Here is a 27,488-nt window from a genome sequence, read left to right as displayed (position 1 = left end):
CAGCTCAGCTCTTGGAGCTGATACCTGCAGAAAGAGTTGTAAGTTCGAGTCACAGGTGGCTGACAATGTGCAGAGACCATCAACATAAACATTCTTCTGTGGTGCTAAACATGCGTGAAGTGAAAATCACCTTTAACTGTAGCTGTACAGCAGCCTCTGTGCACTCACCTATGATAAACCAGGCCTTTCATAAAAAATATTGTTCATATAGGTACTGATCTGTGTTCAATGACAGCACAAAACTCCATCTACATTTATTTATTGAACACTGGGATAGGCATAGAGTGTGTTTCTCCAAAAGCTTCCATGAATGTTAATGACAAGGAATATCACTTGTAGACAACACTTGTGCCTAGGAAAATAAAGAAAAAGAAAGCCAATAAAGCGTCATGTGAAAAATATTAGCTTGCTGAAAAGCTTTTTATGGTTTGAATTAATTTTTAGTTCAGCAGCACTTGTTAAACCTATAAATAGATAAAGTCTCTTGCCTTCCTACAGCTTTTTTCCTCTTATAGTGTGCTTTAGAAGTCTTCACATTCCGTGATTTTTATTATATTATATTTAGTTAACATTGCAGGCTCTCTTTCAGAGAACTGCTTTGATAACAGGCTGTTTCATCTCAGTTCCTAGTGTGATAAAAGCCAATTTAGAGTCACTTACTTTATACAAAACAATACAAAGTACAAGATATTTTGATGATAATAAGATCTTTAAAAAAGGATGACCATCTGCCTTTATTCACTTCTCCTACTTTCAGCATCCTTTTGATCTCCACTTTCCCTATGGAAAGATGAAATCACAGAGATCATTTTCAGTCCTGTCAGCTGCAAAGATGTGGTAACCATCTTATAAGACAAACATATGGCTGGGTCTTTAGGGCTTTTTCAAACTGGGAATCCAAATACAGGCAGCCAAGTTGTGTACAGAAGCATCTGCCACATCAGTTCCCCATCACAACGCCTTCCTGTACCACCAGGAGGCCTGAGCCAGTGCCTGCTCTTTTCCAGGTTGGCATTTTATGGCAAGAACCAGCCACAAAAATGTAGAGATGTGTATCTGAAGGTTTAACTTTAGACTCCTTAATCTCAATGTTTTAGGATTAATTTGGGACAGATGAGACTCATCCATCCAGAGAGTTCCAACAAAAACCCAGCTGTAAGCTGCAGGGTGAGCATGGAAGGACCTGGAAGTTGAGCAGTCTCTCCAGGTGGACCGGGGACTGGTTATCTTAAGATACACTTTCGTCCCACAGGCAATGCTATTCACATAGTCCTTATTGGCAGGCCAGGAAGGATCTACTCATACTCCATCTGATTTATTTTTACACAGTTCCTGACAAAACTGTTGTCTACTCTCTGTTTCTTGCTTCATTTGTGGTCTCTTGGTTTAGATGGCTTCCCTCCTGAGAAGTATTAAGCAGGAATTGCCCCATACATGGGTCTATAGCAGCTCCTCATAGCTAACCAGAACGTGCCTTCAACCACTTGATTTTCCTGCTGTACAATGCTCCTGCCTCCTGCCTTTTGTGAGGAATGTGGTTATTTGCTTCTGCGAGCTATTATGGCTCTTTTTGGAGGTTGAGTCTTTCCATCTGACCTTGAAACATGGTGGGATTCTGGTAGTGGGGTGGCCTTGCCCATGCCTTCCTTCTACTGGTGGCTCTGAAGAAGTGAGGTCTGCGCTTCAGAGAAAACACAGCCAAATGAATTTGCAGTTGACCACCTGCTTCCTCATCAGCCCCTTGTACAAGAAAGTCCTGGATATGTAGAGCTTAATAGGGCATTTTTTTCCAGGTGATCAGAACAATTATGACAAATATTTGTGCGAAGACAACTGTTTTGGTTGAAAATGTGCATGGTACTTGAGGACTAAAATCACTGTTGGAAGCAACATTCATATAGTAATACTTTTTTTTTAACTGGGTGGGTTTCTTTGTTTGGGTTTTTCAGTATCCTATAAGCAAGGCCTCTGAAATGTTTATCAAAACAAAGACTGGTGATTTTTATAAACTTTTTGTTTTGAAGCAGAACATTCCAACCATTCCAGGAAGTTAACTTACCTTTTCTAATTGCATGGAACTTGCCCTGAAAATCAGAGGAGAATGTGTAATATAGAGAGATCCATAAAGGTGCAGGAAGTTAGATTTACTGCTGTTCGTGAAGCCATTTAACACTGCTCAGAGCAGTTTTAGCTCATCAATATCCCACTGGTGAATCTCAAAATATCTATCATGTTTATCTGAGACAGCCTTCTGCAATGTATCTTCATTTGTTCTTACTTAGTGTTTGCTCTCACCCTTTACTTTACTTTTTACCTTACTTTAGAATTTCAGTCATTTACTTCAGGAGCCAAAATTCTCCTCATCCTCACCCCAGGTACTGAATAACCAACTAACAGTGAGGTAAAAAATTCCTGAAATACTTCCTTCACCTAAGCTAACTGTTGCATAGGAACCATGTTCCCAGCAATTGGCATCACACTGGAAACATGCCTTGAACAGACTTAAAGCTGCAGCCATTACAATCAAAACATTAATAGATAAGTAATTAATTTTAATAAGTTACTCTCCTACATGGACTATTTTAAAACTTTAAGATTGCTGAAATAAGACATTTAATAAATTTAATAAACGTGAAAGGAAAAGAATCTCAGTAGCTGGATTTAAAAAAACAGACAACAGCCTTGACTCACACATCTAACATTGTCTGGAAAAAAAAAGTTTCAAAAATATTGTGGTTAAGTATTCAATTAAAGAGTATAGAAAACAATTTTTCAAAAATAGATCTTTATTAGCAGGCTGGGTTAGAGAATTGGGTATTCACTTTGATTAGGGTTTTCCATTGAGAGGAATAAAAATTTTAGGTTCTCACAGGTTACAATTTAAAAAATATGGAAAGTGATGTATTTACTTTACAAGGATGAAATTGAGTTACAGGGACTAATAGGATAAGTGCTGCAAGTTAGACGTTAGAAGAGGGATATGAATACAATTTACTGGGCAAATTAACTTTCTTAGAACACTTGGGCTGGTGCAAACATAACAGCACCTTTAGGAGACAAACTTCCTTCCTTGCTTGTATACTCCAGGGTTTCTCTAATGACTATAAAATTCTTTAGGCAAGATTTTTTTCACCAGCCTAAGGGAACCAAAAGATATTGATAAATGTGCAGCAGAAACAGAATGAAAGCTGGACTCGATGCCCTAACTCTTCATATCCTAATACCTGCTGAAGCAGTTCTGGTTCCTTTGCGTAACTAAAACTGTGCTCCTGCATGGCATGGGTGCCACTGATCTGCAAATGGAGCTACTCAGTGTTTTCAGGACTTGAATAACAAGCCCAGAGAATCCCTTAAAAAATAATATCCTGGAAAGCAAAGTGGCAAGTAGAGCCTGGCCAAACTGAAGGGGAGCTGAAGCCTGTCAGCAGGGTCCATCTGAGGCAGTTCAGATATGGACTGAAATGCATTTGGCGTCTCTTTCCTGTTCAATAACGAGCCGTACTCTGCTTCACCTTGTCCCCAAGGCTTTCACAGTGCTTCATACAAGTAAGGGGAATGGTGTCTGGATACAGACAGGCACTGAACAAGGGGATCTTAACATGTTTGTTAGTGCAGAAGGTCTTCTGCTATTTCTAGACTGTTCAATGTGAGAAAGGGAAGTGGGCTTCAATGATGTACCCAAGGTTCTGCCTCAAATTATTTACAAGATGGGAAGAGGTCAAAAACGGTCCTCTCTGAGATCATGGGGCTGAGCTGCCTTCCTGAAAATAAAAGAAAGCCAGTCCTCTCTGCAGTGAATAATTTAAGCCAATTTGTATTGAACAAGTTGCTATGAGATTTGATTTAAAAAAAAAAGAAAGAAAAACTTTGTGAAGCTAGACTAAACAGTGTTTACAGCATAGCGGTCATCTTTTGATGTGATGCTTTAGAGGAGCTGAGGCAGAATGTGCTTTTTCTGTGCAGTTTAATAAAAATAAGGCTGTGAAACATCTTCTGATGCAAAAATCCAAGACTGTCCTCAACATCTAACGCTGAACCTTAAAATTACCATACCTGAATGCATGCAGATGAGTTGTGTTCATTAATTTTAGCAGCATCTGTGCCCATTTACACCAGGTAAATATCTAACATTCAATTTTCTTGTCCCTTTTCAATTAGCTCCATTACAGGAAATCTAATTAAATCCTATCTTTTAGCAGGAACCAAGAATTCAAGAGCTAAATTTTTGCACTTAATTAAAACCTCTTCATCTTGAACTGTTAATTTTCTGAAAAAGATATCCAGTAGTTTTTTCCTCTGATCCACTTGGTTCCTGAATGAAATGGCTCATTTACTCTGAGCTGGCTCTTGAAGTGTACACTTAGGCTCCAACTCTTGTGACGATCTCAGAAGATGATAGGAATCATAGCTGCTTTTCTCCGCACTTCTGGATAAAATCTTTTCAGATAAAGCTTGTGTTTCTTTTGGGCCCATAGAGACATCTGGATGACCATCAGGAAAGCAAAGATGCCAACTAGCAAGGAAAAAGATTTAAAGAAAAGGATCATGTGTGTTCTTTCAGTGCCTGTCCCTGTAAATACAATGGGGTTTATGGCAATGCTTGGCCCTAAAGCAAGTAGGCAGTAGCTGCCTGGTTCAGCTGCCTGGCAGCGAGGTCTCAAAAAACCCAGCAACTAAAAGACTTCCCAGGACCCTGCTGTGGCTGTCGGGAGCCAGTAAGTGGATCTTGGGTACCTCTCCCTTCAGGCTGAGTGGCACAAAATGGAGGATAATTTTACTGCATTTGCATTTTGAAAATTCATTATCCTTTCTTCCTTAAAATGAGGTAGTTAATCAGAAGCATTCATTTGGCATCCGGTCAAGTTATCGCTGAGACAATTACAGCAAGGATGAGTGTGCTGCATATGTTGCTGCTCCTGCTATTGTAGGAACAGCCCTACATTGTCCCCAAACTTTCAGATCATTTCCATACCGAAACCTAAAGAACAAAAATGTTTCATCTTTTCAAACAAAATTTCAGTTTAATTTTTCCATGATGCAGTTTAACCCACTTTTGAAATTAGTTTCTTTTTCATTTGTAAACCACGTGGGGCTACTTCTTACAAGTAGTTTTATAAGTTTCTATTTTGAAATAGAAAACTAATTAAAAAGTTAATGTTTTGGAGAGCTCCAGAGTCCCAGGGACCATATTTTTGGGAGTGTTTAGGTCTCTAAGGATGCAGGAAAGCAAGAGTCACAAAAGCTACTAGGCAGGCTGCTCTTACGAGCATTTTGAAGGTTTATACATTTATCTCAGCAAATCTGATGGCAATATTTCATATGCTATAGACTTCTTTGGTAAATTTTAAATGTCCAGAATTCACTTCCACAAACGACACTTTAAATGCTGTCTTCATTCTGCTACAAACTTACCTGGCAGAGTTTGTGTCATCACTGTGAAACTAATCCAAGACCCGGCCTGTTGCAAAGAAAAAGGCACTGTTAGTTTTATATTTTATGTAAAGCAAAATGGCAAGTTTTCAAAAGCTTCCCCTGGAAAAACAGTGTGTACTGGAAATGGGAGAAGAAAAATAGTAAGAAATCAAACTCATTTGGTTTTTCAAGATGGTCAAATAGTGTGCTGGATGGGATGAAGAGATGGGTGGTAAATATTTAGATCACTGGGGAGACTGCAGTGAAGGGAAATATAGAGAAGAGTCCATGGGATAATGATGTGAGGAAAGAGAAGGGTCTGGTGGAAAAGCTTATGTGGGAACAAGGAGACTCTGACATAGGAACCACAAGGATTGATGTGCAGAGGAAACTGCATGGAGGTGTTGCAGATTTTCTGCAAAGGCTGAAACAGCGACCACCTACCCTTTGCATATAAGCAGAAGAAAGTCATGTACCTCATATGTATAGTTGGGACAGGATACCAGCAGGAAGAGCCACGTGAAGGGGTTGTAGGTTGGACTTGGAAAACAGGTTCTATTTCCTTGTGAAAGGGAAAAAAAAGGGTGGGGAAAATCAGAACCAGTTTCAGTACAGGGAGAGGGAAAGTGAGCCTTATCACAGCCTGCCTATGTAACAGCAATCCCTTGGGCCAACGCTCTCAGAGCACAACCTGTTAGAAAAGTTTCAGTGAAATCTTTTGAGGTAGCAAAAGCTGTACCTATCCCAGTGAGAATGCTGCTCAGCAAGCCTTATATCAGTTTTTACAAGGTCTGGTGTGTCCAAAGGATGCAACTTCTGTTCAGAAGAGGGAGACTAGTTCAGTGTGGGCTAGTCAACAGGCGAGTACTCAGGGCACCCACTGGGATGTGGGGGATGCAGCTGTATCTTATTCTGACTCAGTAACATGAATCTGTTGGCTCCCACATCCTCACCCTTTATCTCTGGTAGAATAGGAAAACAACTCCAGAGCTAACAGGATGCCTCTCTACAGCCACTGATAATGCTCACACCAAAGGCATCAGTGTAAATTTTGTATTTTAGATATTTAATATCAAATACAAATTCAGTGGCCTCACAAACATGTGGGGTTGGTTGGGGTTTTTTGCTTGATTAGTTTTGATGTGGCTTTTTTTATTTGGTAGGTTTTTTCCCCTTTCCTCCCTGCTTGGACTGGTGAAGGATTAAGAGAGAATAGGTAAAAATAATCCTTTTATTCTGGAGTTGGAATTAAAAGATTTTATGTTAGGAAATATCTCAGAGTAAAAGTGATTTCTAATCAAGGACATTCATTATCCTTTCCAAGAAGTACAAAAAGAATTGCAGAAATTATCAATTATTAATGAGCACCACCTAATTTTTAAGTTCTGGCAACAATGCTATCTTTAATACTTGTAGACACTGAGAACTTAAATCAATTTTTTGGCTCTTGCTGCTTTTAATCTGAATTAGGCCCCTTGCAAGAAATAATATAAGCAGTTTCCTAACCACAGTGCATAAAAACCTTCAAGAGCAGAAACTGACTCCTGTGTGTGAAGTTAATAGTACTGTGGTATTTTCTTGAATAGGGTGTTCCAGTGGGGAAATTACACTATTAGTGTCTGAAAACATACTTTACTTTCTGGTATAGATTGTATAACTTTTAATCTCATGACACAAAAATGCTGAAAACCCAGCCTGTGAAGAGCATACATTTACATTGATGCCCGTGCAAGTATTCATGAGTCTGAGTATTTGAATATATGCATGTGTATTTTTGCCTGAGATGAATGTGTCTAAAGACTCTGCAATATAGTTTAGAAGTTCTTGAGACTTATTTAAAATGCAACATGCTGCTGTCAGTCACCAGCATGCTTTAAAGGACTTCTGAGTTTAAATCCAGATTTAAATTGCAGTTGTGTCTAATTAGGATAAATTTGTTATAAGCTTTGAAACAATAACAGTGTTGCTAATGTTTCCTTCTCATCCCATTTATTTTGAAGTTGTTAGACCAATGGCATGATACCTACTTCATCTTTCTTTTTTTGGTGGATATAGGTACATAAATTACTGTACAGCAGCAGAAGATGGATAGGTTAAGTACACTTCAGTCTTAGACAAACAGGAAACAAAGACAGACCTGAATTGGTTTGGTGAGCTAAAGCTACATTGATAAAGTGATTTCCAGCTTCACACATCTGCAAGACATTAAAAACATATTTTCAGTTGTATGCCTAAAAAGTGTGGTAATTGTGTTGCACTGCATAACCAGAACCCTCCCCATTACAACTCAGCCTCTGTATCCAGGAAATATGTACTCCAGAAAATAGCCTGTGATCACAGTCACACACACACAAGTGTCCAGTGAACACGGTGGGTGCAGCCTGGCATGAAAGCCCCTGGCACAGCTCCGTAGAGCTCCATGCAGCCAGGCCTTCAGTGGGGTTCCCATGCCCAGCATGTGCAATGTTTGGCCCTGGGGAGATCAGACAGACTCCCTGGCTCTAAGGAATTCAGCAAGATGCTCTTCTTGATCTCTTCTGGCTTTAATCCAAGCTGCAAAGAAGAAGGTGGAAAGCTGACCTCTGGTTTTGTAAAGATGTCACGAGTTAATGTCTCTAACCTTTTCCTACACACACTTTCAAAGGTGTTGAGCAAAACAGGAAGGAAAAATAAGGTGAATAAAAAAACCAGCAGTTCTCCAAAAGGCAGGCTGGTTGAATGGATAGTAGTTGGGGATTGATAAAGGAAGGGAGCCAGTACTATTCCTGTTTCTGCAACTCTCTGGTTATTCTGTTTCCAGCTGTGACCAACCTCTCAGCGCTGGTCTCCAACATTTAGGTGTTTCGAACCTTTGGGAGAGGTACCATGTCTCCCTGTTGATTTCAGATTTGCTTGGGGCTTTCAGTACTTCATCAGCTACAACTACTAAATAATCAAAATCAATATTTACCCATATTTAAAGTGGGAACTGGTAGGAAAATTATTTTATATTCCTGAAGAAGAAGACCTGTCATCACCATTACGTAATTTTATGGTTTTCATTTTTCCCCTACTCTGTGAAGAAAACCAAGATGCTGTATACAGTTCAAGCTCAGGCTGAATTGAATTTTTTATTCATTTCCGTGTTTGAAGACTGATTTGTCCTCTCAAACTGCAAAAATGCAGAGTTAAAAAGTTGCATTTTCTTACAGCATTTGTTGTTCTAAATTTTGTAAGGCTTGAAAAAGTTTAAGAAATTAAAATTTAAAGGAAAATGTTAAAGCCTAAAGATGTTAAAAGTGTGAAGTCACAAAATTAATACAAAAAAAGAACTTCAATTGTCATTTTTAAGTTAATTCTGAAAGTCATCCATAACAAATTTTTGCTAAAACTAATTGAAAGAAATATGTGACTTCATTTTATATTGAAACATGCTAATATCTGAAGGAACATTGTAGTTAGCCTTGCTGAAGAATTTTCCCCTTTTTGGCAGAGATTTTTGTTGGGTTTGTTTGGAAGGTTTAGATCGGGTCTATTAGTAAATAGACCTGTAATTGGCTGTTATTCTGCATGGCTAGGTAGTTATGGTTCAAGTCCTGCTGTCCTTTTAAATTTTTCTAATTCCAAATAACTGACCATCCTCTATCATAAATACCAGATGTAAAACACTAAATAGCCAGAAAATGAAATTCTATTTTAAAATACCCTATCAGAAGCTTTAACTCTAACCATAGCAATGGACGTAATTTTGATTTACATACTTCCAATAATGAGCTGGGAACGTGATTTGTTTTTCTGATTGCTATTATGTTAAAGAAAAAATTTTGTGGTTACAAGTGGTTTTGTGAAACACTATACCTAAGGAGATGCCCATACTATTGTGGAGCAAGAGATGTTCACACATATACATAATTAACCCCTACTGATTCTAAGTAAAACAAGCAAAGGGCATTTCTGCAGGGATTTTATTGGCTTACCTTTGACTCTGCAGCTGCATTCTGCTGTGATTAAATTTTATGCCCCTTGTTAGAAATGGGACTGTTAATGTTCTACATTGAGAACCACTGCTAAATTTAATCTAGTCTCCATAGTTTAGCATATATAAAATATGGGGCAGTGGGGAACAGCAGAGAAAAAGCTGGTGTTATTTATGATGATAAAATATTGACATCTACACACCGTTTCCCCTCTTTATATTCCATGTGTACCCTATGAGAAAAACATCCCTGCAAAGCTTATTTTCTCTAAACATGAGAATCTTTCAGGAGGGCCTGCAGACACTCTTCAAATTACTCTGTACTGTTGTTTACAGCAGCTGCAGATGTGTACACTTAAATCAGGATGTGTAATAAAGACAAGACTTAAAAGAGGGTAAAAAAAGAGAAATCTTTCAAATATTTTATTCATATATTTTAGAAACCTGTGAAAACAGCTTCAAATTATTTTATTTCTTATGTTGATGTTTTAAATTCATTGTCTGGGAATCTGCCAGCACAAGATCTGAAAGGGACAGGTTTTGAGTTTCCATGGGTAGGGAGTTCTCAAAAGAGCTGTAAGAATTCAGAGCCCAGACCAGGTGCTGATGCAGATCTTAAGGGCATTGACATATTTTACAGCAAACATCCTCAACACGACCCATCCCTTTGCTTGTTTGCAGCATTTTCCCTACAAGCTCTAGCAGGGCATGTTCCACTGATGCAGGGAAGGATGTTTCAAAGGAAAAGGAGGCTCTCTCTAAGCAGAGACTTTGATGAGGACTAGTTTTGTTGGTAGCACTGAATATTCAGGCAAGTAGCTTGCTTGGTTTCAAACACCCCCTGAGCCTGGGTAGGGTGCACACAGCAAGGTTCTGGGCATACTGCTGTCTACCACTGCCACAACCTCCTGTCTCTGCAGTACTGGGTTATCGCTTTTGGCTCTAGAGCCTCATGGAGTGTGTGAACTTCTTCATAAAAGTATTTTTGCTATTTTTGCTATACCTTATTAGAGCAAGAAAAGCTGAGAACTGCGTGGCCAGCCCCAGAGACAAACACTGCCAAAACTGTGACAAAAGCATTTAAATATTGCTAATGAGTTTTTGTATGTTTTTCTGAATAGTGTTTGTCTGAAGGAGCCTAGACATATTACTGTCCCATTACCCTGTTATATTTCTGGAAACTGATCTGTACCTGATTCTCAAAGAGAATGTTTTGGCTACTGACCCAGCAGTTCCAAAGGACAGAGAGGATATATATTTCCATGTGAGGGCTTCTTGTGAAGCCTCTGTCTCACTGTACAATTATGTTCATTCAAACACCAGGTTGGGTAGTCTCAGCCATTCTTCATCAGCTGCATTTTCCTTTGGCTTATCCCATTTTGGCAGGGATTGTTTATATAGATTTTAATAGCTGTTGAGTATAAGTCATTCAGGGTACACTGAACTATTGCAAAGTCTGCTTAGGTTGTAATTCTTCAGTATCTTAAAAATGACAAGTTTCAGTCTGTCTAAATATTAGTGTTCTAATACAATTACCAGTAATAATGATGCTGATGATGTTCTCATGGCTCTCAAAATGCAGTATCTCTGTTTAAACTCTGCGTACATAAATATTAGTAGGACACTTCCTGACTGAGAAACCTTAATAGATTAGTACTAAATCTAGTCAAAGTACACAGGGCTGTGGACATGGGCTTGTATGTATGTATACACACAAATGCACAGAAGCATTACTGCATTTTACTAAATTGTGAGTTAATCCTCTTCCATAATCATAAATAAAACTTCATTTTTGTACGTACCAGAAAAGCAAGAGCAGCATAAGAAACTTGTTTGTGGCCAAATGCTAGAAAATAGAATGAAATTATAAATTGCATTTTACGGTGTGCACATTGTTTGTTATGGGTGAAATTAATCTAGTGCTGAGGAGCAGAAATGCTTCTCTCCTGACAGGCTCTGCAGAAAGATTGGATATTATCACACACAATATGAAGACAATACAAACAACAACAGCACTCCAGAAATGCCAGTTTTGCACCACTGATCTAAAGGCAGTTTTCACCCAACTGTTTTTAGTATTTGCCAGCTTCAAATGTTCAAGTGTTTTGTCAAAGCAGCTGGTGGTGAAGAATCCCTTGAAAAGACAAGGAGAGGAGTGAAGGTCAGTGGCAAAACCAGGCCAAGAATCACAGCCTTATCCGTAGACCCTTCTAATTCCATGAGCAGAAAACCCAATACGTAACTTATCCATTACCTTCTTTAATTTTAGTAGTGAGGCAATAGTCAGGCTTTAATACACAGCCACTGTCTGCTTCAGAGTCATACAAGAAATACATTTAACATCTGCAAATTTCACCTGCCATTTGCCTGCCCTCTCCTTTTAGCTGTTGTCCCAGACCAGTGCAGGGCTCTACCATGTTCATGTCCAAAGGTTTACACTTCCCAAGTAAACCTTGGTCATAGCTGGGGGACACAAACCACGTGTACGTACCTCACTTGCCTTGGCCATGTCTCATCAAGCCTTTACTTTTGAGAACTATTTTTTCCTGGCTGGCACAGGACTCTTCTGTGGTGCCAAAGGCATTTTAAGGCAGTGGCAAGCAATTAGAAATATTTCTTCTGAATGCTTCCTCTTTTGTGTCTTGAACAAAGAGCTTCCCCTAGAAAGACACTGCACTTATTGATTTGATAGCCCAGACTGCTAAAAACTGTCTAGGGAGGTTTCTGCATTGTTTGCAGCATTGTTGTTAAAGCCACGCCAAATCCAACTGTCATTCAATGAATCACATAATTTTGAAATAGAACCTTTGTGCTATTTTGAAAGAAAAGCAAGTGTCATGTAGGAGAAATTTTTGGTTGAAAAAACTTAGCATTTTAACTGAGTGTAAATAAAAATGCCAAAGCAAATGCCTTGTTCCCAAAGTTCATAGATAAATGAGAGGAAAAGAAAGACTAAGGTATAGCAAGGAAAGTAAAGTAGCAGAAAATAAAACCTGTGCCAATTATGGTCAAAAGAAGCAAAAGTCTAGAGAGCAAACAGAAAAGAATAATGAAGAAAGAGCAGTGTAATAGTAAAATACGAGGACAGGGAACAAAATGATAAAAAATCTAAAAATTAAAAAAAAAAATCTGTTATCAGCAGTATGTGATGGATTTTTACTGGTTTTTCTCAGGGGGAAAAAAAAAGAAAAACCTTAATTTACATGAAAAGGATGTATCTTTAGCAAATAAATATCTCCTCCAAGAAAATGCAACCTGCTCTAGTTCTCCCCTGCATTCTTTAATACAAACCTTGTGAAGATGAGCAAAATACATTGATCTTTGTGTTTTCTCTAGTTGTCCAAATTGGACAGCGATTGACCATTGCTGGACAGGCACAAACATTCAGTGGCACAAAGCAGAGGTGCTTCCAACACAGCCACCTTCATTCTGACAGGGAGCAAAGATTAATTTCTGGAGAGATTAGTCATATAATCTAATGTGGGAGCAGTCTCTTGATTCTGGAGAACTTCAGGTTACATGGCAAAGACTTTTTCAAGCCGAGTTTGTTATCTTTGTGTCCTACCCATACCTACATGGTGGCGTGTACCGCGGGTGGTTGATGTAGTATGCGATCCAGGATGTGAATCCCCAGTAAAAGGCACAGCCCTGGAACAGACAGATAATTTTTTTGAAAGGGCAACAAGGAAGTACAAACTGTAACTTCATAAGTATAAATTCTGCCAAGCCAAAACCCGGGTGACCACCAAAAGACTCTGCAGTTGCTTTGTGAGTCTCAGAATATCTATCTTTCTAAGATGCTATGAAGCAAGTAAAAAAAAATTAGGTACACAGCGTGGATTTTTTTTTTTTATTGTGTGGAATGTGTTTCATGCCTGTTGTAGGAATTGGCACTAGTTTTCTTCTTCTTTGATTCTACTGCTAAAGATTACGTTTCTTTGTGTTGTGCTGTTAAAAGCCTAGGGCTGGTTAACACACCTGAGCTGTTACTGTACCTGAAATTCAGCATTCCCAACCAAGACAAACAGAACGCTAAACCAGACAAAACAAGGGAGAGTAAAAGTGAAGCTCCCTATCAAGGCCATGTGTTAATCTCCTTCACCAAAATCCTAAATGTATTCCAAAATATTTAAAGGGAGGGTCTTTACATCACACCATATGGGGTGGAGGGGTTATACAAAATGGCCAAGGTACAGTGTGTGAAATAAAAGAAAGGAAAGCCTATGAGTAATGACACACAGTTGAAATTCAGGAGGCTTTGGAAGAGAGAAGACCTGGCCAGTTCAGTATCTTCCTGCCTGAGGCTTCCATCTGTAGAAGGAGAAATTTTTTTTTCCTACTTGTAATTTGATTTTCACTTCCTAGCACAAGGCCTGTCTCTTGCTCTGTATTTATGTTGCACCAAGGAAGCAGTGTATGACTTCTGTCAACACTGCTAGATGTTGCAGCAACAGCCATCATCATAAAATACCATTCAGTCTGAAAAATATCCTGGACATGACAATCAGCCCCTTGGGTGTATGAGTCAAAGTGGACATTTACATGCAGGAGCTAAAATGGACATTGATTTCAATTTATGTCCTTGGGGACATGGTCCTGAAATCCCTCCTGTATCTGTATTTTCACTAAACATAATTCCTGGAGCTACAAAATAAATTAATTTTTATTTCCCTATCTTCTTCCAAGGACTGCTTTGATATGAGGATATTCTCTCTTACACAAGATGATAAACATATTGTCACCTTTATCATATTTTTCAGAGGAGTGTGCCCTTCCGAAAACTTGTGAACAAATAACGTCTCCAGAAGATGTCTGATGTAGTGTAAACAGTGACAGAAACAGGCCAAGCTGGAAGGGAGAGGGAGAAAAAAAAAAAAAAGAAATTAAGGTAAGTGAAAGATTTTTTTTATTACCTCACAGTTAATATCATGAAAGGAATAAGAACTAATATTCCAAAACTGCAGTCACATTAAAATTGTGGGATTTAAGATATTGTCTTAATTGAAGCATCTGGAACCAAAGATTAATCGAATCATTTTCAGTGTTATACAAAGTTGTTTGCATTTTGCAGGGAAGCAGCTTATTTTTACTAGCCTTGAAATAAAAAGAGCTCCTCGAGCTCTGAATGTGATACATAGTCCTGACAAAACATTTAGACAGGACAGATGTGTATACAGCCAGGCGTCTGACGCACTCTTCCAAAAGACCTCTTCCACGTTTAAGGCCACCTTAATGCTCCTGTAGGATGTGTCTGACATTTAAAAACATTCTGAATATCTTCTGAATGGTTTCCTTGTCCTTTGCCAACTCAAGTAGCTGCATGGGGGTAGTTTGTGTTTCATTTCCTTGTGGATGCAAAATGAGATTTTGTTCTTAAATTAATCCATTCTGATGGCTTTTTTGTTGCCTGTTATAAAGAAATGAGGTAATTGTGGTAGAAACTATTATATTGATTCTCTTTTGAGGAAGATTATGAAACAATAACAGGCATTGCTGATTTGCTTCCGAGAATGAGTTGCAGCTCATAGTGATTGAGTTTCAGAAACAAATGTCAGGAGTGATTCCTGATGGCATTTTATCTTGGTTACATTTACCGTACTACCATAGCCCATCTTGCTGCAAATCAATTATAAGACATAAATGAAAAGTGGTTTTCAGCATGTGAAATCTCAAATAATTTTATTATGCATCATGTACGGTAGCTAAAGTCAAAGATTAAACAATTTCAAAGTAATTAAACCAGAGAGAGTTGAGCTAAGAAAATTTCAAACAATTAACGACTAATCCAAAGCTTGGAGCAAACTTCCAGCTTTGCTGGAAATTTCTAAATTAATTTTGCTTAGGATGGGGACCTCAGATGAACCCATTAAGGAGTGGCCACTGGCAGGATTCTGCACAACCCTTGCCCATGTAAAAGAAGGTAAAGGTATTGCAGGTTCTTCTGCAGGTGCTGCCAGAAATGCTCTCCTTTCAAGCATATGCACAAGAGAAGGAAGACAAGCATCTTGCAGCTCTGGATTTGCATTCAATTGCTTTGTATTCTCATTCCCAGCTCCACTAACTCCCCTAATGTCTCTCCAAGTGCCTGTTTCTCCATCTATAAATGGCATTATTACTCACTGTATTTCTCTGCTGTATACCAGTTCCCCTGATTCTGCAATCACAGTGTGGAAGTATGTGGGAAAGCTGTACAGTCCTTGAGCCTCCTAGGTCCCTGTGTGCTCTCCCATAAGTGGTCCAGCTTATCCAGGTGACAGGCTTTCCTTGATCACCTTTCATCCTTCTGCCAGGCACTAATCACCCAGAATGGGGACAATTCCACTGAAAGGAAATTCCTTAAGTGTGACATTTCCCAGTCTGACTGGTGAATTGTACCACCGTCCTGTGGAGATGATTCTTTTGAGGTTCTTGACCTGACTCATGACATGCAAACCTGTTGAATTTCCTCTTTCTTGTGCCTAGGTGAGAGCTGGTGTGGGGGTAGTTACTTTCTGTGCTGAATGCTGGTGCTGCTCATCTCAAGAGCAGGAATGTGCTGTAAGGAGATTGGTAGTGGGGCACCTGGAGTCTTGTCTTCTCTTCTCCATCAAGCATGGCTTTGGGTTACTACCCACTGTGTTTTTTATTTCACCTTATGTTCAGAATTTATGTTAAACTGGGGAAAACACTGCATCTCCATGGTGACCATGTGCAGTGACTGTTGCAGCTGGGATCCCATTTTTGGTCAGGCTTATGAGTGCTGCTAAATGTCAAACAGGTATTGGTAAGAACTGAATCTGACACCAGGCAAGCAGCCTCAGGCCCCCTGTAACACCCTCAGCCCTGGAAATGCAATCTCCATCCCTCTGGTTTCTCATGCTCCAGGAAAACAGTTCACACAAGTGTCACTTACTGAACCACCGGGTGGCGGAAGCTCTTCCTGCTTTCCACTTGATCATAAATAGTCGAGAGGCGAATGTAGAAGAGCAGATATATGAGAAGAGGCCCAGTGTATTCTGTTAGAAAAAACTAGAAATGAAAAATAAAATAGCTGTGGCAGAGTAGAAAATTGCACAGGAAAGGTGTGAGAAAAAGAATGCCCCAATCCACAGCCCCTATTCATCCTTCAAATGACTTTTGGCTTCATTTTCAGGACTTAAATGACACATAGGGGTTTCTTCTGCAGTCTCTTTAGCAAAGGAGTAAAATCCATCTAGGAAATGAGAGATAGGTTTCTGTGCAGAACATTAACCCAGTCAGGACTGCTTCATGGAAGGTGGTCAAAATTACAGTTATCTCCTCTTTATACTTTTGGCTGTGCCATCAGATGCCTATTTGGAATCTAAATAACACTAAAAACCAAGGCCAAGAAACTGAAGGCAGCTTGCTTTCTGCCAGTGTTTTTTGCAATTAAGCAGTACATCAGTTAAAAGCCAACCAAGCATGACAGAAACAAACATGGCTTTGAATCCTGGTTGCCAGCAGAGTCATCTGGAAGGGAGGCTATCATTGCTTGAAATTTCATGGTGGGTGGAAGAGCAGGACCAGCCTGCTTGGTGCATGGTGCTTCGAGCTCTTTTTCAGTGACTGGGTGGTGCTCCTCCCTGTGCAGGCACCAGCAGAAATAGCCTGTGGTGGGCAGACTGGACAAGTAAGCTACCCTACCGTGACAAAAACAAAGCAAGAAGAAATAACTTCATCTCACCACTGTCACTCCTGCTAGGCACAGAGAGCTGAGAGGAGGGGCAGGGAGAGAAGGTAGAGTCATGGAGATGACATGAGCCACCCTCAGTTTTAAGGTCTGACTTTGGCTTGCTACAGTCTGTATCGCTTTTGCTTGGGGAACATTCTTAAACTACACACAGCTGGAAGAAATAAAATGACACTAGAGTGATGAGAGGTCTAGATTTGATCACCTGTCCCCACTGGACTGAATCCTAGAATAAAATGGAAGTGGTGTAGTCCTACACATTTACAAGGACTGGCGAATTGTAACTCAAGTGCCTATTATTGATCAGGGAGAAAGATTTATGACTGAAGGGTTATTTGGCTTTATGGTGGCTATTGGCACTGTTGTAGAATTGTAATGAATAAATACCTGTGGCTTAAGGAAGCAACACTGACTTTAGACCATCTTTCTCAAAACTAGTATTTGATCCCCCAGCAGGCTGTTCTGTTAATCACTCTTCAGAAGAGCATTGAAAGAGAAAGGTTTTCCTGCAGAAATATCCTGCAATTAGGTTCCCTTTTTCTCTGTTACAGGTGGAAGCTTTTTGAAATTTTATCCATTCATAGGAGGACAGTCTCCAAAAGTAACAACAGACTTAAGTGTTCTCTACCAGGGGAACATGAAACTCCCTTTTGTTCCAAGTGACATCATGACTTCCGTGCTCCATTTAGACTCCGAAAGATCCCAAGAGCAGGTGTGTGTGTGTGTGTGTGTGAAAATATTTAATCTAGGAGTCCAAGAGCACTCATTGTTGTGGAATACCTCACAGCCAAGGGCTTTTTAGAATTTTGTCCTAGTAGTAGTTGTATGGTTCTGTTCCAAAATCTGAGCCCACTGGGTCTGGCAGTCTGCAAACACTGTAAGGGATGGCCTCTGCTATTTAAACCTAACACACTAAATCTATACTTTGGTGGTATAGGGGACAGAGGTGAAGATAATGTGGTCTTGGCAGGTCAGCAGAAGAGCCTGGAATGAGCTGCTTTCTCCAGTGTAGCTTTTTCTCTCTGCCATGAGCTGTACCCCAAAGCACATCCGTAACTGCCAGCTTTCAACATCTGTTTGGCATGAGCACATTACAAAGCTGCCAGGAAGAGTTTGGCCGGACTTAGCACCAAGTTGTGCTTACTTGTAACTGCACCAAGTGTTCCCCTTTACCCCCTGACTGATTTCAGATGCTGAAAGGAGAGTTTCAAGATTTAGTAAAAAATCCAGTCTCTCTTTAAAAGCCAAAGCTCCCAGACACAAGATAATCCTGTGACAGGGTTCATCAGTGCAATCCAGAGAAGCAGTTGAGAGCACTGACAATAGCTCTAGAGCTGGGGATTGTGGAGGTGAGCAGCATCAGCATGCTCAGGGTGCTTCACAGGTTGGGGACAGGGTTCACTCTTGTCTGTGTGTCAGTCACATCACCCATGTGGAGGCAGGTGCTGCAGGGTCAGCCATGAAATTTGCAGTCAAACTGGGCACTGTCTGGCAGGCAGGACTCTGTTTGCCTTTGTCATAACTGAGTCACACTGGCACATAGTTAGGATCAGTAACATTCTGTTTTAGAGGATGAGGTTCAATTTGCTGTAGTTTTTGTTGTTGTTTAGTTTAGTTTAGGTAAGTTTCAGGCTGTTTCCTTCTGCTGCATCTCCCATGCTGCGACTGCTGCACTAATTCTCTGGCCCACTGATTTAAGTTTGTCATAAATGAAAAATGAGCTCCAGAAAGGCAGGCAGAGAAACTGCTAAAAATTCCCATGAGTTCAAGCAGGTGAAAGGGAAAGTAGTCTTAAATTAACACAACATTACAATTATTGGTTCTACCCACTGGCAATCAAGGGCAAGCACCATTCTTTTACTATTGATTCTCAATGATTATATGCAATTGAGCCTACCTAGTATCTTCATACTCATCCTATAGCTGACTAATTGCTGGGCTTGGGAAGGTATTAGTTGTGTCAAGGATCAGTTCAACCCATCATTTTTATAGGTGCTCAAAATTACTAATTCCTGCTGACATATTCTGCAAAAACAGTAATCACATTTTAAACAAATAATAACACTGTTATTTCCTCTGAAAATAATAACATTGTAGCTTGTTGTTTCTGAACAAAAGAAATATAATTTTATTTTTAAAAAAACCAACTGATCATTTAAAACATGGAGCAGATTTATCTTTTAGAAATGAAAAAAAAAAAAGGCAAAACAAAACAAAAAAAACCCCAATATTTAAAAGAAAATGATTTTTTCTTTACCATCTTGTGGTCCTGCCTAGATTATTTTGATGTAGTGGGTGCAACCAAATATGGTGACACATAATAGCAAAATTATCTTTTCCTGGAGGAGCAGTATGTCTCTATAACAATGAGCATATCTCAATAGGATTTAACTGTTGAGCTCATCATTCACTCTCAGAAGAGAGAAAAGAGGAGATTGCCTCTTTTTCCCACGTCTGTAAAGTCTACTTCATATCTTGCACAGTGTCCAGTTCTCTTACCTTCCTTCTCTCCTCTCCAGTGTCTGACATGATATACTCTGTAGACCTCTTTCTCAGCAGCATAGAGAAAGTGCTCTTAAATGAAAGTATTCTGGAATCAAAACTTTCCCCAGCGTGGTCTCCATACAGAGTGCTAAAATCAAGCTTCTTTAACCATCTCAGTTATCAGGCCCTCAGGGATCTGATTCAGTAACACCTAAACTGGAAGTACCTACTACATAAACATAAAAACTGGGATCTGAAACATGTCAAAAGAGAGCTAAGAAGGAGTTTCCATTATCCAAGAGATGGTGGAACAAATGGTAAAACAATACAGGAGAGCTAATCTGCAAATCAGCAAAGCATCTTATCTTGCAGGACACAAATTGTACCTGCTTCTTTTATCTCTATTCAGCTCACCGTGCCAGGAACACCTTGCTGAACAGAGTAACAGCCAGATCAGGAATTCAAATCCCAGACCTTGTGAGTCAGAGGGATATTTAGGGAGGTATGAATGCAGCAGAAGTGAAAGGAGTTCTTTAAAGTTATTGGAGGGATTTTCTGGCTAGTAAGGGCAGCTGACATAGTGCCTGACACTGTCCCAACAGGTCTGCTAAAGGGAATGGAAAGGATTTTGATGTGAGTTAAAGTATTGTGTGTACTGGTCAGGAAAAGGCAGAACAGGACAAAAGGAAGTTGTAAACAGAGGCAGTGGAGTAGAGGGAGTCTGAAAAAAGTCCAACCAAATCTTTATAAATGAACAGCCCACATATTAGTATCTTCACATGAGGACATCAGCTAATTCCTCTCTGTAATGTTTATGACATGCCCTTTCTGTAATATCACACAACACACCCTATCTTGTTGCCTTTTGGCAGAGTCTCACATTATCTCATTTATGACAAGCTGCAGAGCTGAGGAAAGGCCATGCAGCCTCTTCCATAACTGATCCCTTCCTGCAGCTCTTTCCATGCCATGTAGGGCCAGTTTCCCAGTCACCAGTGCTGTTTGTGATGTTTTCTCTTCCATTGCCCACGGGATGTCTGCGCTGAAGCAGAGAGCGTGGGATGAGAGTAATACCTGCAGCCAGGACAATGACTTTGGGTCACTGTCTGTAGTCCTCAGCACAGCAAGAGATACAAAACAGCTCAAGCATGTCCTGGGTAACTCTGATGGAAAAGCAGCTGCAGCATATAAATTATCTAATGGACAGGGCTTAGTTTCTCTGGTAAATGTGAGACAAAGGCAGTAGTTGCAGTCCTGAGCCAAGGTCAGCCTGACACGGTACATACTGCACAAAGATGAGGATCTGCTGCTATCAGACAGACAGACCATTGCTGAGTGTGAGTGTACAGAGCACAGCCAGGATTTCAGAGAAACCCAAGAGAAACAGGCAGTTAAATCCTCCCAAGTCCCCAGATCATGTTAGACTTAGTGTATAACTACCTTAGACTCCTTTTACAATCCCAACCCTAAGTACTCTTGAGCTAATGATCATTAAGAAACATTATTAATTTCTAGTCTAATTTCTACTTCATATACTTTGTTACCTCATTAGAGGCCATACAGTTACCTGGGGATGATAATGGCATAATTTTAGCACCGTCTCTAAAATCTTCACCTTTGTAAAAGTTTTGTATTTTCATGTTTGCAAAAATCCGCAGCAGCAGCAATTTTGTATCAGGTTCTTTGTTTACAGTTCTTAAGGGCTGCTTGAATATTCAATTACTTCTTGTTCCAGTTCTCATGGAACTGGCTAATTCAGTCTACAAAACTTAAATTGTGCATGCAGACACACCTGAAATGTCCCTTGTCTGGGTAGATTTTGCAGTGACTCGGTGTCTATGAGTACTTCAGGCTGCTGCTCAATGTTTACTGCAAATACCAGAGGTAGAATGGATTTGCTGTAGGATTTTATAGGCAAATTGCAGCTGACTCAGGCCAATTTCAGGAGCTGGGAAATGAACAGCGAAGGGCACTGTTTGTCCAAGTCAGGGCTGTGCATGGTCTGTGGACGAAGGCAGGCGAAACCCCAGCTTCCTCCTGTCTCTTCTAAGACTGAGCTGTCTGAAACCTTGGCACCAGACCACTTCATACCACGGTCAAAATTCTTCCCTTAGACCACAAGTCCTTTCGTGTTTCTTACTCAAAACAGAAAATTATTGCAAATTAACAAACATTATTCTTATGCACACACATATATGTATGTTGTAAATGTTTGTACCAATACATATTCAATGAAGCACTCAAGTCCTCTTTGTAACCAAACACCAATGTGAGTTCAGATTTGCTGCCAGATCTTTACTGTCTTTGACAGCATTTTGAAATCTTCCTTTTAATGTGCATTGTTTTAAAATGTGTATTTATTATCTGCTATGCAGATATGTAAGCAAAATTGTGCTTTTTAACACCTGGTTATTATAAATAACAGCATCTGTGCTTTCCATCCAGAAGCCTCAAAGCACTTTGCAAAGTGGAAAATACTGTTACTTTCTTGCCAGTATTTTGGAAGCTGAAATACAGAGAAATTCAGTGGCTTGTCAAGGGCATCAGAAAAAGGTGGGCAAAGGGGCACCTGGTCCTCTCAAACACTGTTTCTGTCTCTGGTTCACACTGCTCAACACTGGTTCACCCCATGGTTCACTCTCCTCTGCGCTCTCCTTACACCCTGTATGGGGTTGGGCAAAATTCCCCATACAAAATAATTGTGCCAGGCTTATGCATTCTAGAGGGACTATAACTGCTCAAATTTGCATAGATTGACAAAATGTCAACCTCCTTTGTTACTCTGAATACAAATAGGAAAATGTCGACATTTGCCAGTACTGTACATCAAGCATCTCTTTGTTCCTTGAGCAGCAGGAAGGGTTTAAGCATAAAGTCGTGTATAACTAAAAGAAACAGTTTGTTCTATTTATGCTTACTGAATTCTGTCTACCTTCTTTTTGCACTCAAAGTGGTACAAACTCAAGGGCATTCCTATAAACCCTTAGGTGTAGGTCTTTCACTCTTTGCTGTGCTTAACAGTAACTAGAACCCTCAGAATTAAGTTTTCTAGTAGCTCCCTAATTCCCTTTGGCAACTGAAAAATTGACACTCTGGCATGGTTCATCGTGAGCTAGTGGCATTTGTTGTTGAGACCAAGAGAAATTATTGCAACACTGTTTGCAACGTTAGAAGCAGCATCTGAGGAACCCAAATCTGCCAGCTGGGCAGTTTCAGAGGTCTCCTCTTCCCTTATCTGTTAACTTCATGCTGCCACTGGGCAATAACAAAGAGCCAAAAGTATGTGTGGCCCAAGGAAAGGCACAAACAATATAAAACCATGGCAAGAAATCAGGCAAATGCAAGCTGTTCTCTCCTGATAACCCTGGAGGCTGAAAAATATTAGACTTAATTAAATGAAAAATAAGAGCAATCTTGTGTGTGCAGTTTGCCTTTGTGAAAGGTCACAATGTTTTTAAAAGTTCGCAGCTTTTGACTGGGATCAGCTCAAGACTTGGCCAACTGCACCAAGGTAGAGCAACGCTTACTGTGTGTTCAAGCAGAAACCTCTGCCAAGTACAAACTGTTAGCTGTAAAACAGAGGTGCTTTGCATTACAAATAATTGTAGTTGGAAAAGGTGCTGTCAAGGAATTAGTGACTTCTTTTTTCTCCTGGAGATCATGTTCTGTGAGCAAATTATCTATTGATCCAAGAGGTTTAGCAATGAAAAACCGTTTGAGGATTTTTCTGTCTTTGGCACTTTTTTGTAGCTGTTCTTAAGCCATCCGTAGATTCACACAGACTCACACGTTCTGTTTATTTGGCACTTCTGCAAAGCTTTTCAGGTATCCACAATTCCCTGAGAGTGTTACTCAATTTGTGGGGTCCTATTCCCACAACTAATTCTGTCTGAATTGGCCACAGAATAAGCAAACCCTGATATCTATCTGCTGAGAACCATTCAGTGACATTCTCTGATACATCAAACAGATCCTCAGCTCTCTCTCTCTCTTACCTGGACCTCAAATTCCTTCCTAAGCTATGATAATATGAGTTTTCTTACACTTATCATCTTTACACTGGCTCACTAGTTTGCTGGGACTCCCATCCTCACACTCCTTCAAACTCCTCAGATCCTCTCTTTTTCCTTTTCTTGTAATTGTCTGTACCTTTACATCCCATTGGGAGGTTATAGACCTTTACTGAAGTCTCTTCTTCTGTTCCCAAATTAGGGAAAATATCTTAAGTTGTTCTTCATGGGGAGTCCAAATCTGGCCTCAGTGCAGAGAAGGTGGAGAAAATGAGCCTGCAGCAGTTTGGCTGCTTTTTTTCCAAATCCATTGATACGCAAATCGCTGCCTATCGCAATCATCCCATAGACTTCATGGGATTGTTCCACATTTATGGGACCAACGGATTGAGCTGTGCCAGACAGAGCAAACTGCTGCTCCCCTGTTCACCAACAGGACTGACAAACTTTGGTGCACAGGCACTGTGCCAGCAAGAGGGGAGAACCACACTGACCAAAGTACTGCCTTCCCTTTGAGAGAACAGCAGCACCTCCTTACAGCCCTTCCCCACTGTGTACAGGTGCTGTGCATAACCACACAGCTCCAAACACAGATCCCTCCCTGGCTTCTTGCTCATTTTCCACAATGTCTAACTTGCCAGCCAGGGGAGAACAGATCAATTAGTGAAAAATGTGGATTTTCAGACTTCAGATATGCTCTTGGGTTTAAACAAGTATTAGTCTCTACATTTCTAAATTGAGCAGAATCTTTTTTCATTGGGAAATTTGAAATGGAGCAGTTCTGCTGCCAGCCTTACTATTTTAAGGCCCTCAGGAGTCAAAGTACTTAAGCAATCCCTAATTTTAAATCACAGTTACAAAAAATATTTACTGAAGTACTGCGTTTCAGGGTTAATCTTCTGAAATTCACAAGCTCGGAGGTAAATTTTTTTTTTTACAGTTCTATGCTGTTTTCTCAGCTCTATTTGGATCCTTTTGGTAGCTGGCCCAGGTAGCAACAGGACAACAGAAGCTGATAAATCAGAAATTGCAATCATTGCTCAAATAAGGAAAGCTTTAGAAGCAGTGTGAATTTGAGCAGGAAGAATGGATTTTTTCCATTTTTTCTTCTTTTCACTACAGCAGCAGTGTATATTCTTAGTAGTAAAACACCAGCCATGTTTCAGAAAGTCACCATGCCACATTCCAATTATGTAAAAAGAGGTGTCTGTCAAACATGCTTAGGCCCAAAATTGCAGAGATTAAAAATAAAAGCCGTCGCTCCAGTGGTGGAAATTTCAAACATCCCTGGGGGTAAAATCTTTACAGGGCCATATAAAACAAATCTATAAACTCAGCTCCCATTAGTATCTCTGCAGCATCAGTCAGCAGACCTCAATCATACACTCCAGGCAGGGTAAAGAAATTGGTACGTCTTGTGCAGAAGTAAATTATGTGTTTCAGGTAATATTTGTTTTATATAAAAGAAGGGAGAGTAGAGCAAGAATTCTAACAAATTTCATGATACTAAGAAACAGGTTTTGTTTTCTCCCTGAATTATATTCTGGAAATCAGCCTTGAGGGCCTCCTTTCTTCTAAAAGAGCCAGCTGAGGTTGAATACCTACTTTTATCCTAGAAAAGGACTTCATTTTTCAAAAGAGACTGACAAATAATTGTTCCAATGGAGGAGAGTCACAAATCCCTCACCCAAATTTGTCCTCCTCCCTCCATCAGAGCAACCCAGCCTCTAGAATTTGTTGACAACAGCCAATCTCAGAGCTGTGGTGTAACCTGAGCCCAGGGGATGTCTGGCTTTTCATTGCACAAAACACCAAAAATATTTTAGTCACTGTGCAACAGTGTTTTAGGAAAGCTGAGGAAGAGGACGAAACATCCTTCCTACAAGGTGTCAGCCTCTGGCAGAGGGGCTAAGTAGACAACAGGAGACAACAAACCCTTGAGCTGCCAAGGTGGAGTGTGACAAGTATTGTAAATCTGAGACTGTGAATGCTCCAAAAGGGAAGCTGAAGTTTCTTGATTTTCCTAGACTTATTGATGCACAAACTCTTTATCTGGGAACACAGAGCAGCATCACCTTTTATTTTACATGTTTGGAAAGGGTGCTGCTCCCAGGTGGAGGTTGATACTGCTTTCCCCTTTTAAAAACCACAAGTCATTGTCTTGGTGTAAATCCCCAGCACTGGGGGTCTTGGTCCTCAAGTGTGATCTCCAGTGAGGTGACTGAGCCCCAGAAGACCCACCTCTGTGCTTAGTGTTCCCCTAGACAGATCCATACCCAATGCATCAACCTCTGCAGCCCCAACATGTCTCCATGTGCTTCTGTATCTATTTTTGGAGTCCAGACCTGAATGTGGCCCTTTGTTCCTTAGCTATCATTTTGCTGATGAGATAAGAATATTTTCATTCTGTGCCTTGTTTATTTAAATGTCAAACCTTTAAATCAGAAGCCTCCCTCACTGTGTGTGTAAATCTGGTAGAGCATTAAGGGGGAAGGGAGCACAGGAGCTCTAAGCACAGTAAAAATGGCAGTAAAACTACACATCCTGTGTACAAATGCATTTCTAATTGCTGTTGTTAGAATAGAATCTTCTGTGAACCTTTTCTCTATTGCTGTAGACTAGCTATAATATAAAAATCTCTTGACTGTTTAAATGACGTGGCTAGGAAGAAGATTTCTCTCACAGAGAATGGAGGCAGTTTAGAATATGGAGCAGAATGGGATAAGATGAATATTCAGAAACTCGTAGAGTCAACTTTTTGCATGCAGATTAAATCATAAAAAAAATGCCACTGCCTGCAGTACCTACTCCTGGTCATAACTGCAGTATTTATAATGGGATATTAAGCTTTAGTTATGTTACTGTCTCAGGCTACATAAACCACCAGGAAAAGAGAATAAATAAGGTTCTTGCAAATTAGTTAATTGTAGCAAACAGGAAGCTGCAGTAATCACAATTTTGCTTTACAAGGAAATTCCATGGTTGAGAGATGGTGGGATGGATTCGTGAGGGAAACGGGACTAGCATTAATTAGTCTGGCCCCAGTAGGCCATTAATCAGGATGGGGTAAAGCCTCAGCCTCAGTAAATGCACAGACCTCTACTCAAACAGGTAGGTCACACAGTGGGAAATGCTCTAGTTCCACTGAAGTAAGTTGCTGGTCCCCTGGGGATCTGAGTCCTGTCAGAACTGGGAAGGATGGACACAGGTCATGCTCTTCTTCACAGTGCCTAAAAGCTGCCAGACTTGTTGCTGCTCAGGGCTATCTGCTTCCCTGGAGAGGGAGAAATGCACATGATCTTGAGCAGTTGGGACAGATATGTGACCTTATAGAGCTGATGCAGAGGCTGACTTTTCCCAAGCCAAAGGCAGTTCTGGCAGCAACATTCACCTTGAGGGTACGTTTCAACAGATAAGGAACTGTAAATTAGCATATCCATTCCAAGTGTCTTGTAGTAATGTGTCATACCCCATAGTGACCTATTGGAGAGAGGAACAGGGACTATCACCTGCAAGCTGCTCAAAGACCTGACACAAACTCCGTCCTTGTAGGCACAGCCAAGGAAGGACAGTGGCTTGTAGTCTCCCCATGTGAGCAGGGACTGCCTGAGGACTGCCTGAGGTAAGAATCTAATAATGTGGCCAACAGCCATGATGCCAGTTAGCAAAAACTCGTTTGCTTCATTAAAGGATTGCAAGCAACTGGTGGTTTGCCTTCCATTTCCATAAGAAGTTTTATCATGGCTTTTATGGCTTTCAGAAACTGTAGTTCTGTCTTACTCAGGTTTCTCAGGGCAGAAATTGGGAATCTCGTTATCCAATATACAGATGTGGGTTGTGTGTTACTCCTGCTAGTGCTCTACTGCAGCAAAAGCTTGGTCAGAGTGATCACGAGACTACTTTCATCTCCCCACATGTACCTTCTGCAGGACATTGG

At 40.2% G+C, this 27,488-nt stretch overlaps 1 protein-coding gene and 1 long non-coding RNA gene across 7 annotated transcripts in view; one reads left to right on the top strand and one right to left on the bottom strand.

The window, feature by feature from the left end:
• Nucleotides 1-22,008, top strand: part of LOC121674976 — a 65,678-nt gene extending 43,670 nt beyond the window's left edge. Inside the window, exons 2-3 of the long non-coding RNA XR_006019913.1 lie at nucleotides 14,128-14,255; nucleotides 21,998-22,008. This is a non-coding gene — a long non-coding RNA (uncharacterized LOC121674976). The remainder of the gene's footprint in view (nucleotides 1-14,127; nucleotides 14,256-21,997) is intronic.
• TECRL (trans-2,3-enoyl-CoA reductase like) overlaps nucleotides 2,767-27,488 on the bottom strand; it is a 69,712-nt gene continuing 44,990 nt past the window's right edge. For 3 of the 6 annotated variants that reach the window (XM_042049881.1, XM_042049879.1, XM_042049880.1), the window contains exons 5-12: nucleotides 16,260-16,375; nucleotides 14,110-14,215; nucleotides 12,943-13,015; nucleotides 11,170-11,213; nucleotides 7,550-7,607; nucleotides 5,889-5,974; nucleotides 5,413-5,458; nucleotides 2,767-4,513 (exon numbers count right to left, since the gene is read on the bottom strand). In XM_042049881.1, the coding sequence (XP_041905815.1) occupies nucleotides 4,386-4,513; nucleotides 5,413-5,458; nucleotides 5,889-5,974; nucleotides 7,550-7,607; nucleotides 11,170-11,213; nucleotides 12,943-13,015; nucleotides 14,110-14,215; nucleotides 16,260-16,375 (657 nt within the window). In that variant the 3' untranslated portion in view covers nucleotides 2,767-4,385. Of the gene's footprint in view, nucleotides 4,514-5,412; nucleotides 5,459-5,856; nucleotides 5,975-7,549; nucleotides 7,608-11,169; nucleotides 11,214-12,942; nucleotides 13,016-14,109; nucleotides 14,216-16,259; nucleotides 16,376-27,488 lie in introns of all 6 variants that reach the window. The other 3 variants (XM_042049882.1, XM_042049883.1, XM_042049884.1) reach the window with 3 other exon arrangements.

Source organism: Corvus kubaryi, unplaced genomic scaffold (genome assembly GCF_017639235.1).
Source record: "Corvus kubaryi isolate FWS band 111438036 unplaced genomic scaffold, C.kubaryi_AGA036_p1.0 71, whole genome shotgun sequence".
Lineage (NCBI taxonomy): Eukaryota > Metazoa > Chordata > Aves > Passeriformes > Corvidae > Corvus > Corvus kubaryi.
The sequence above is the reverse complement of the archived record's forward strand: the minus strand, read 5'-3'. Positions and strand labels throughout refer to the sequence as shown.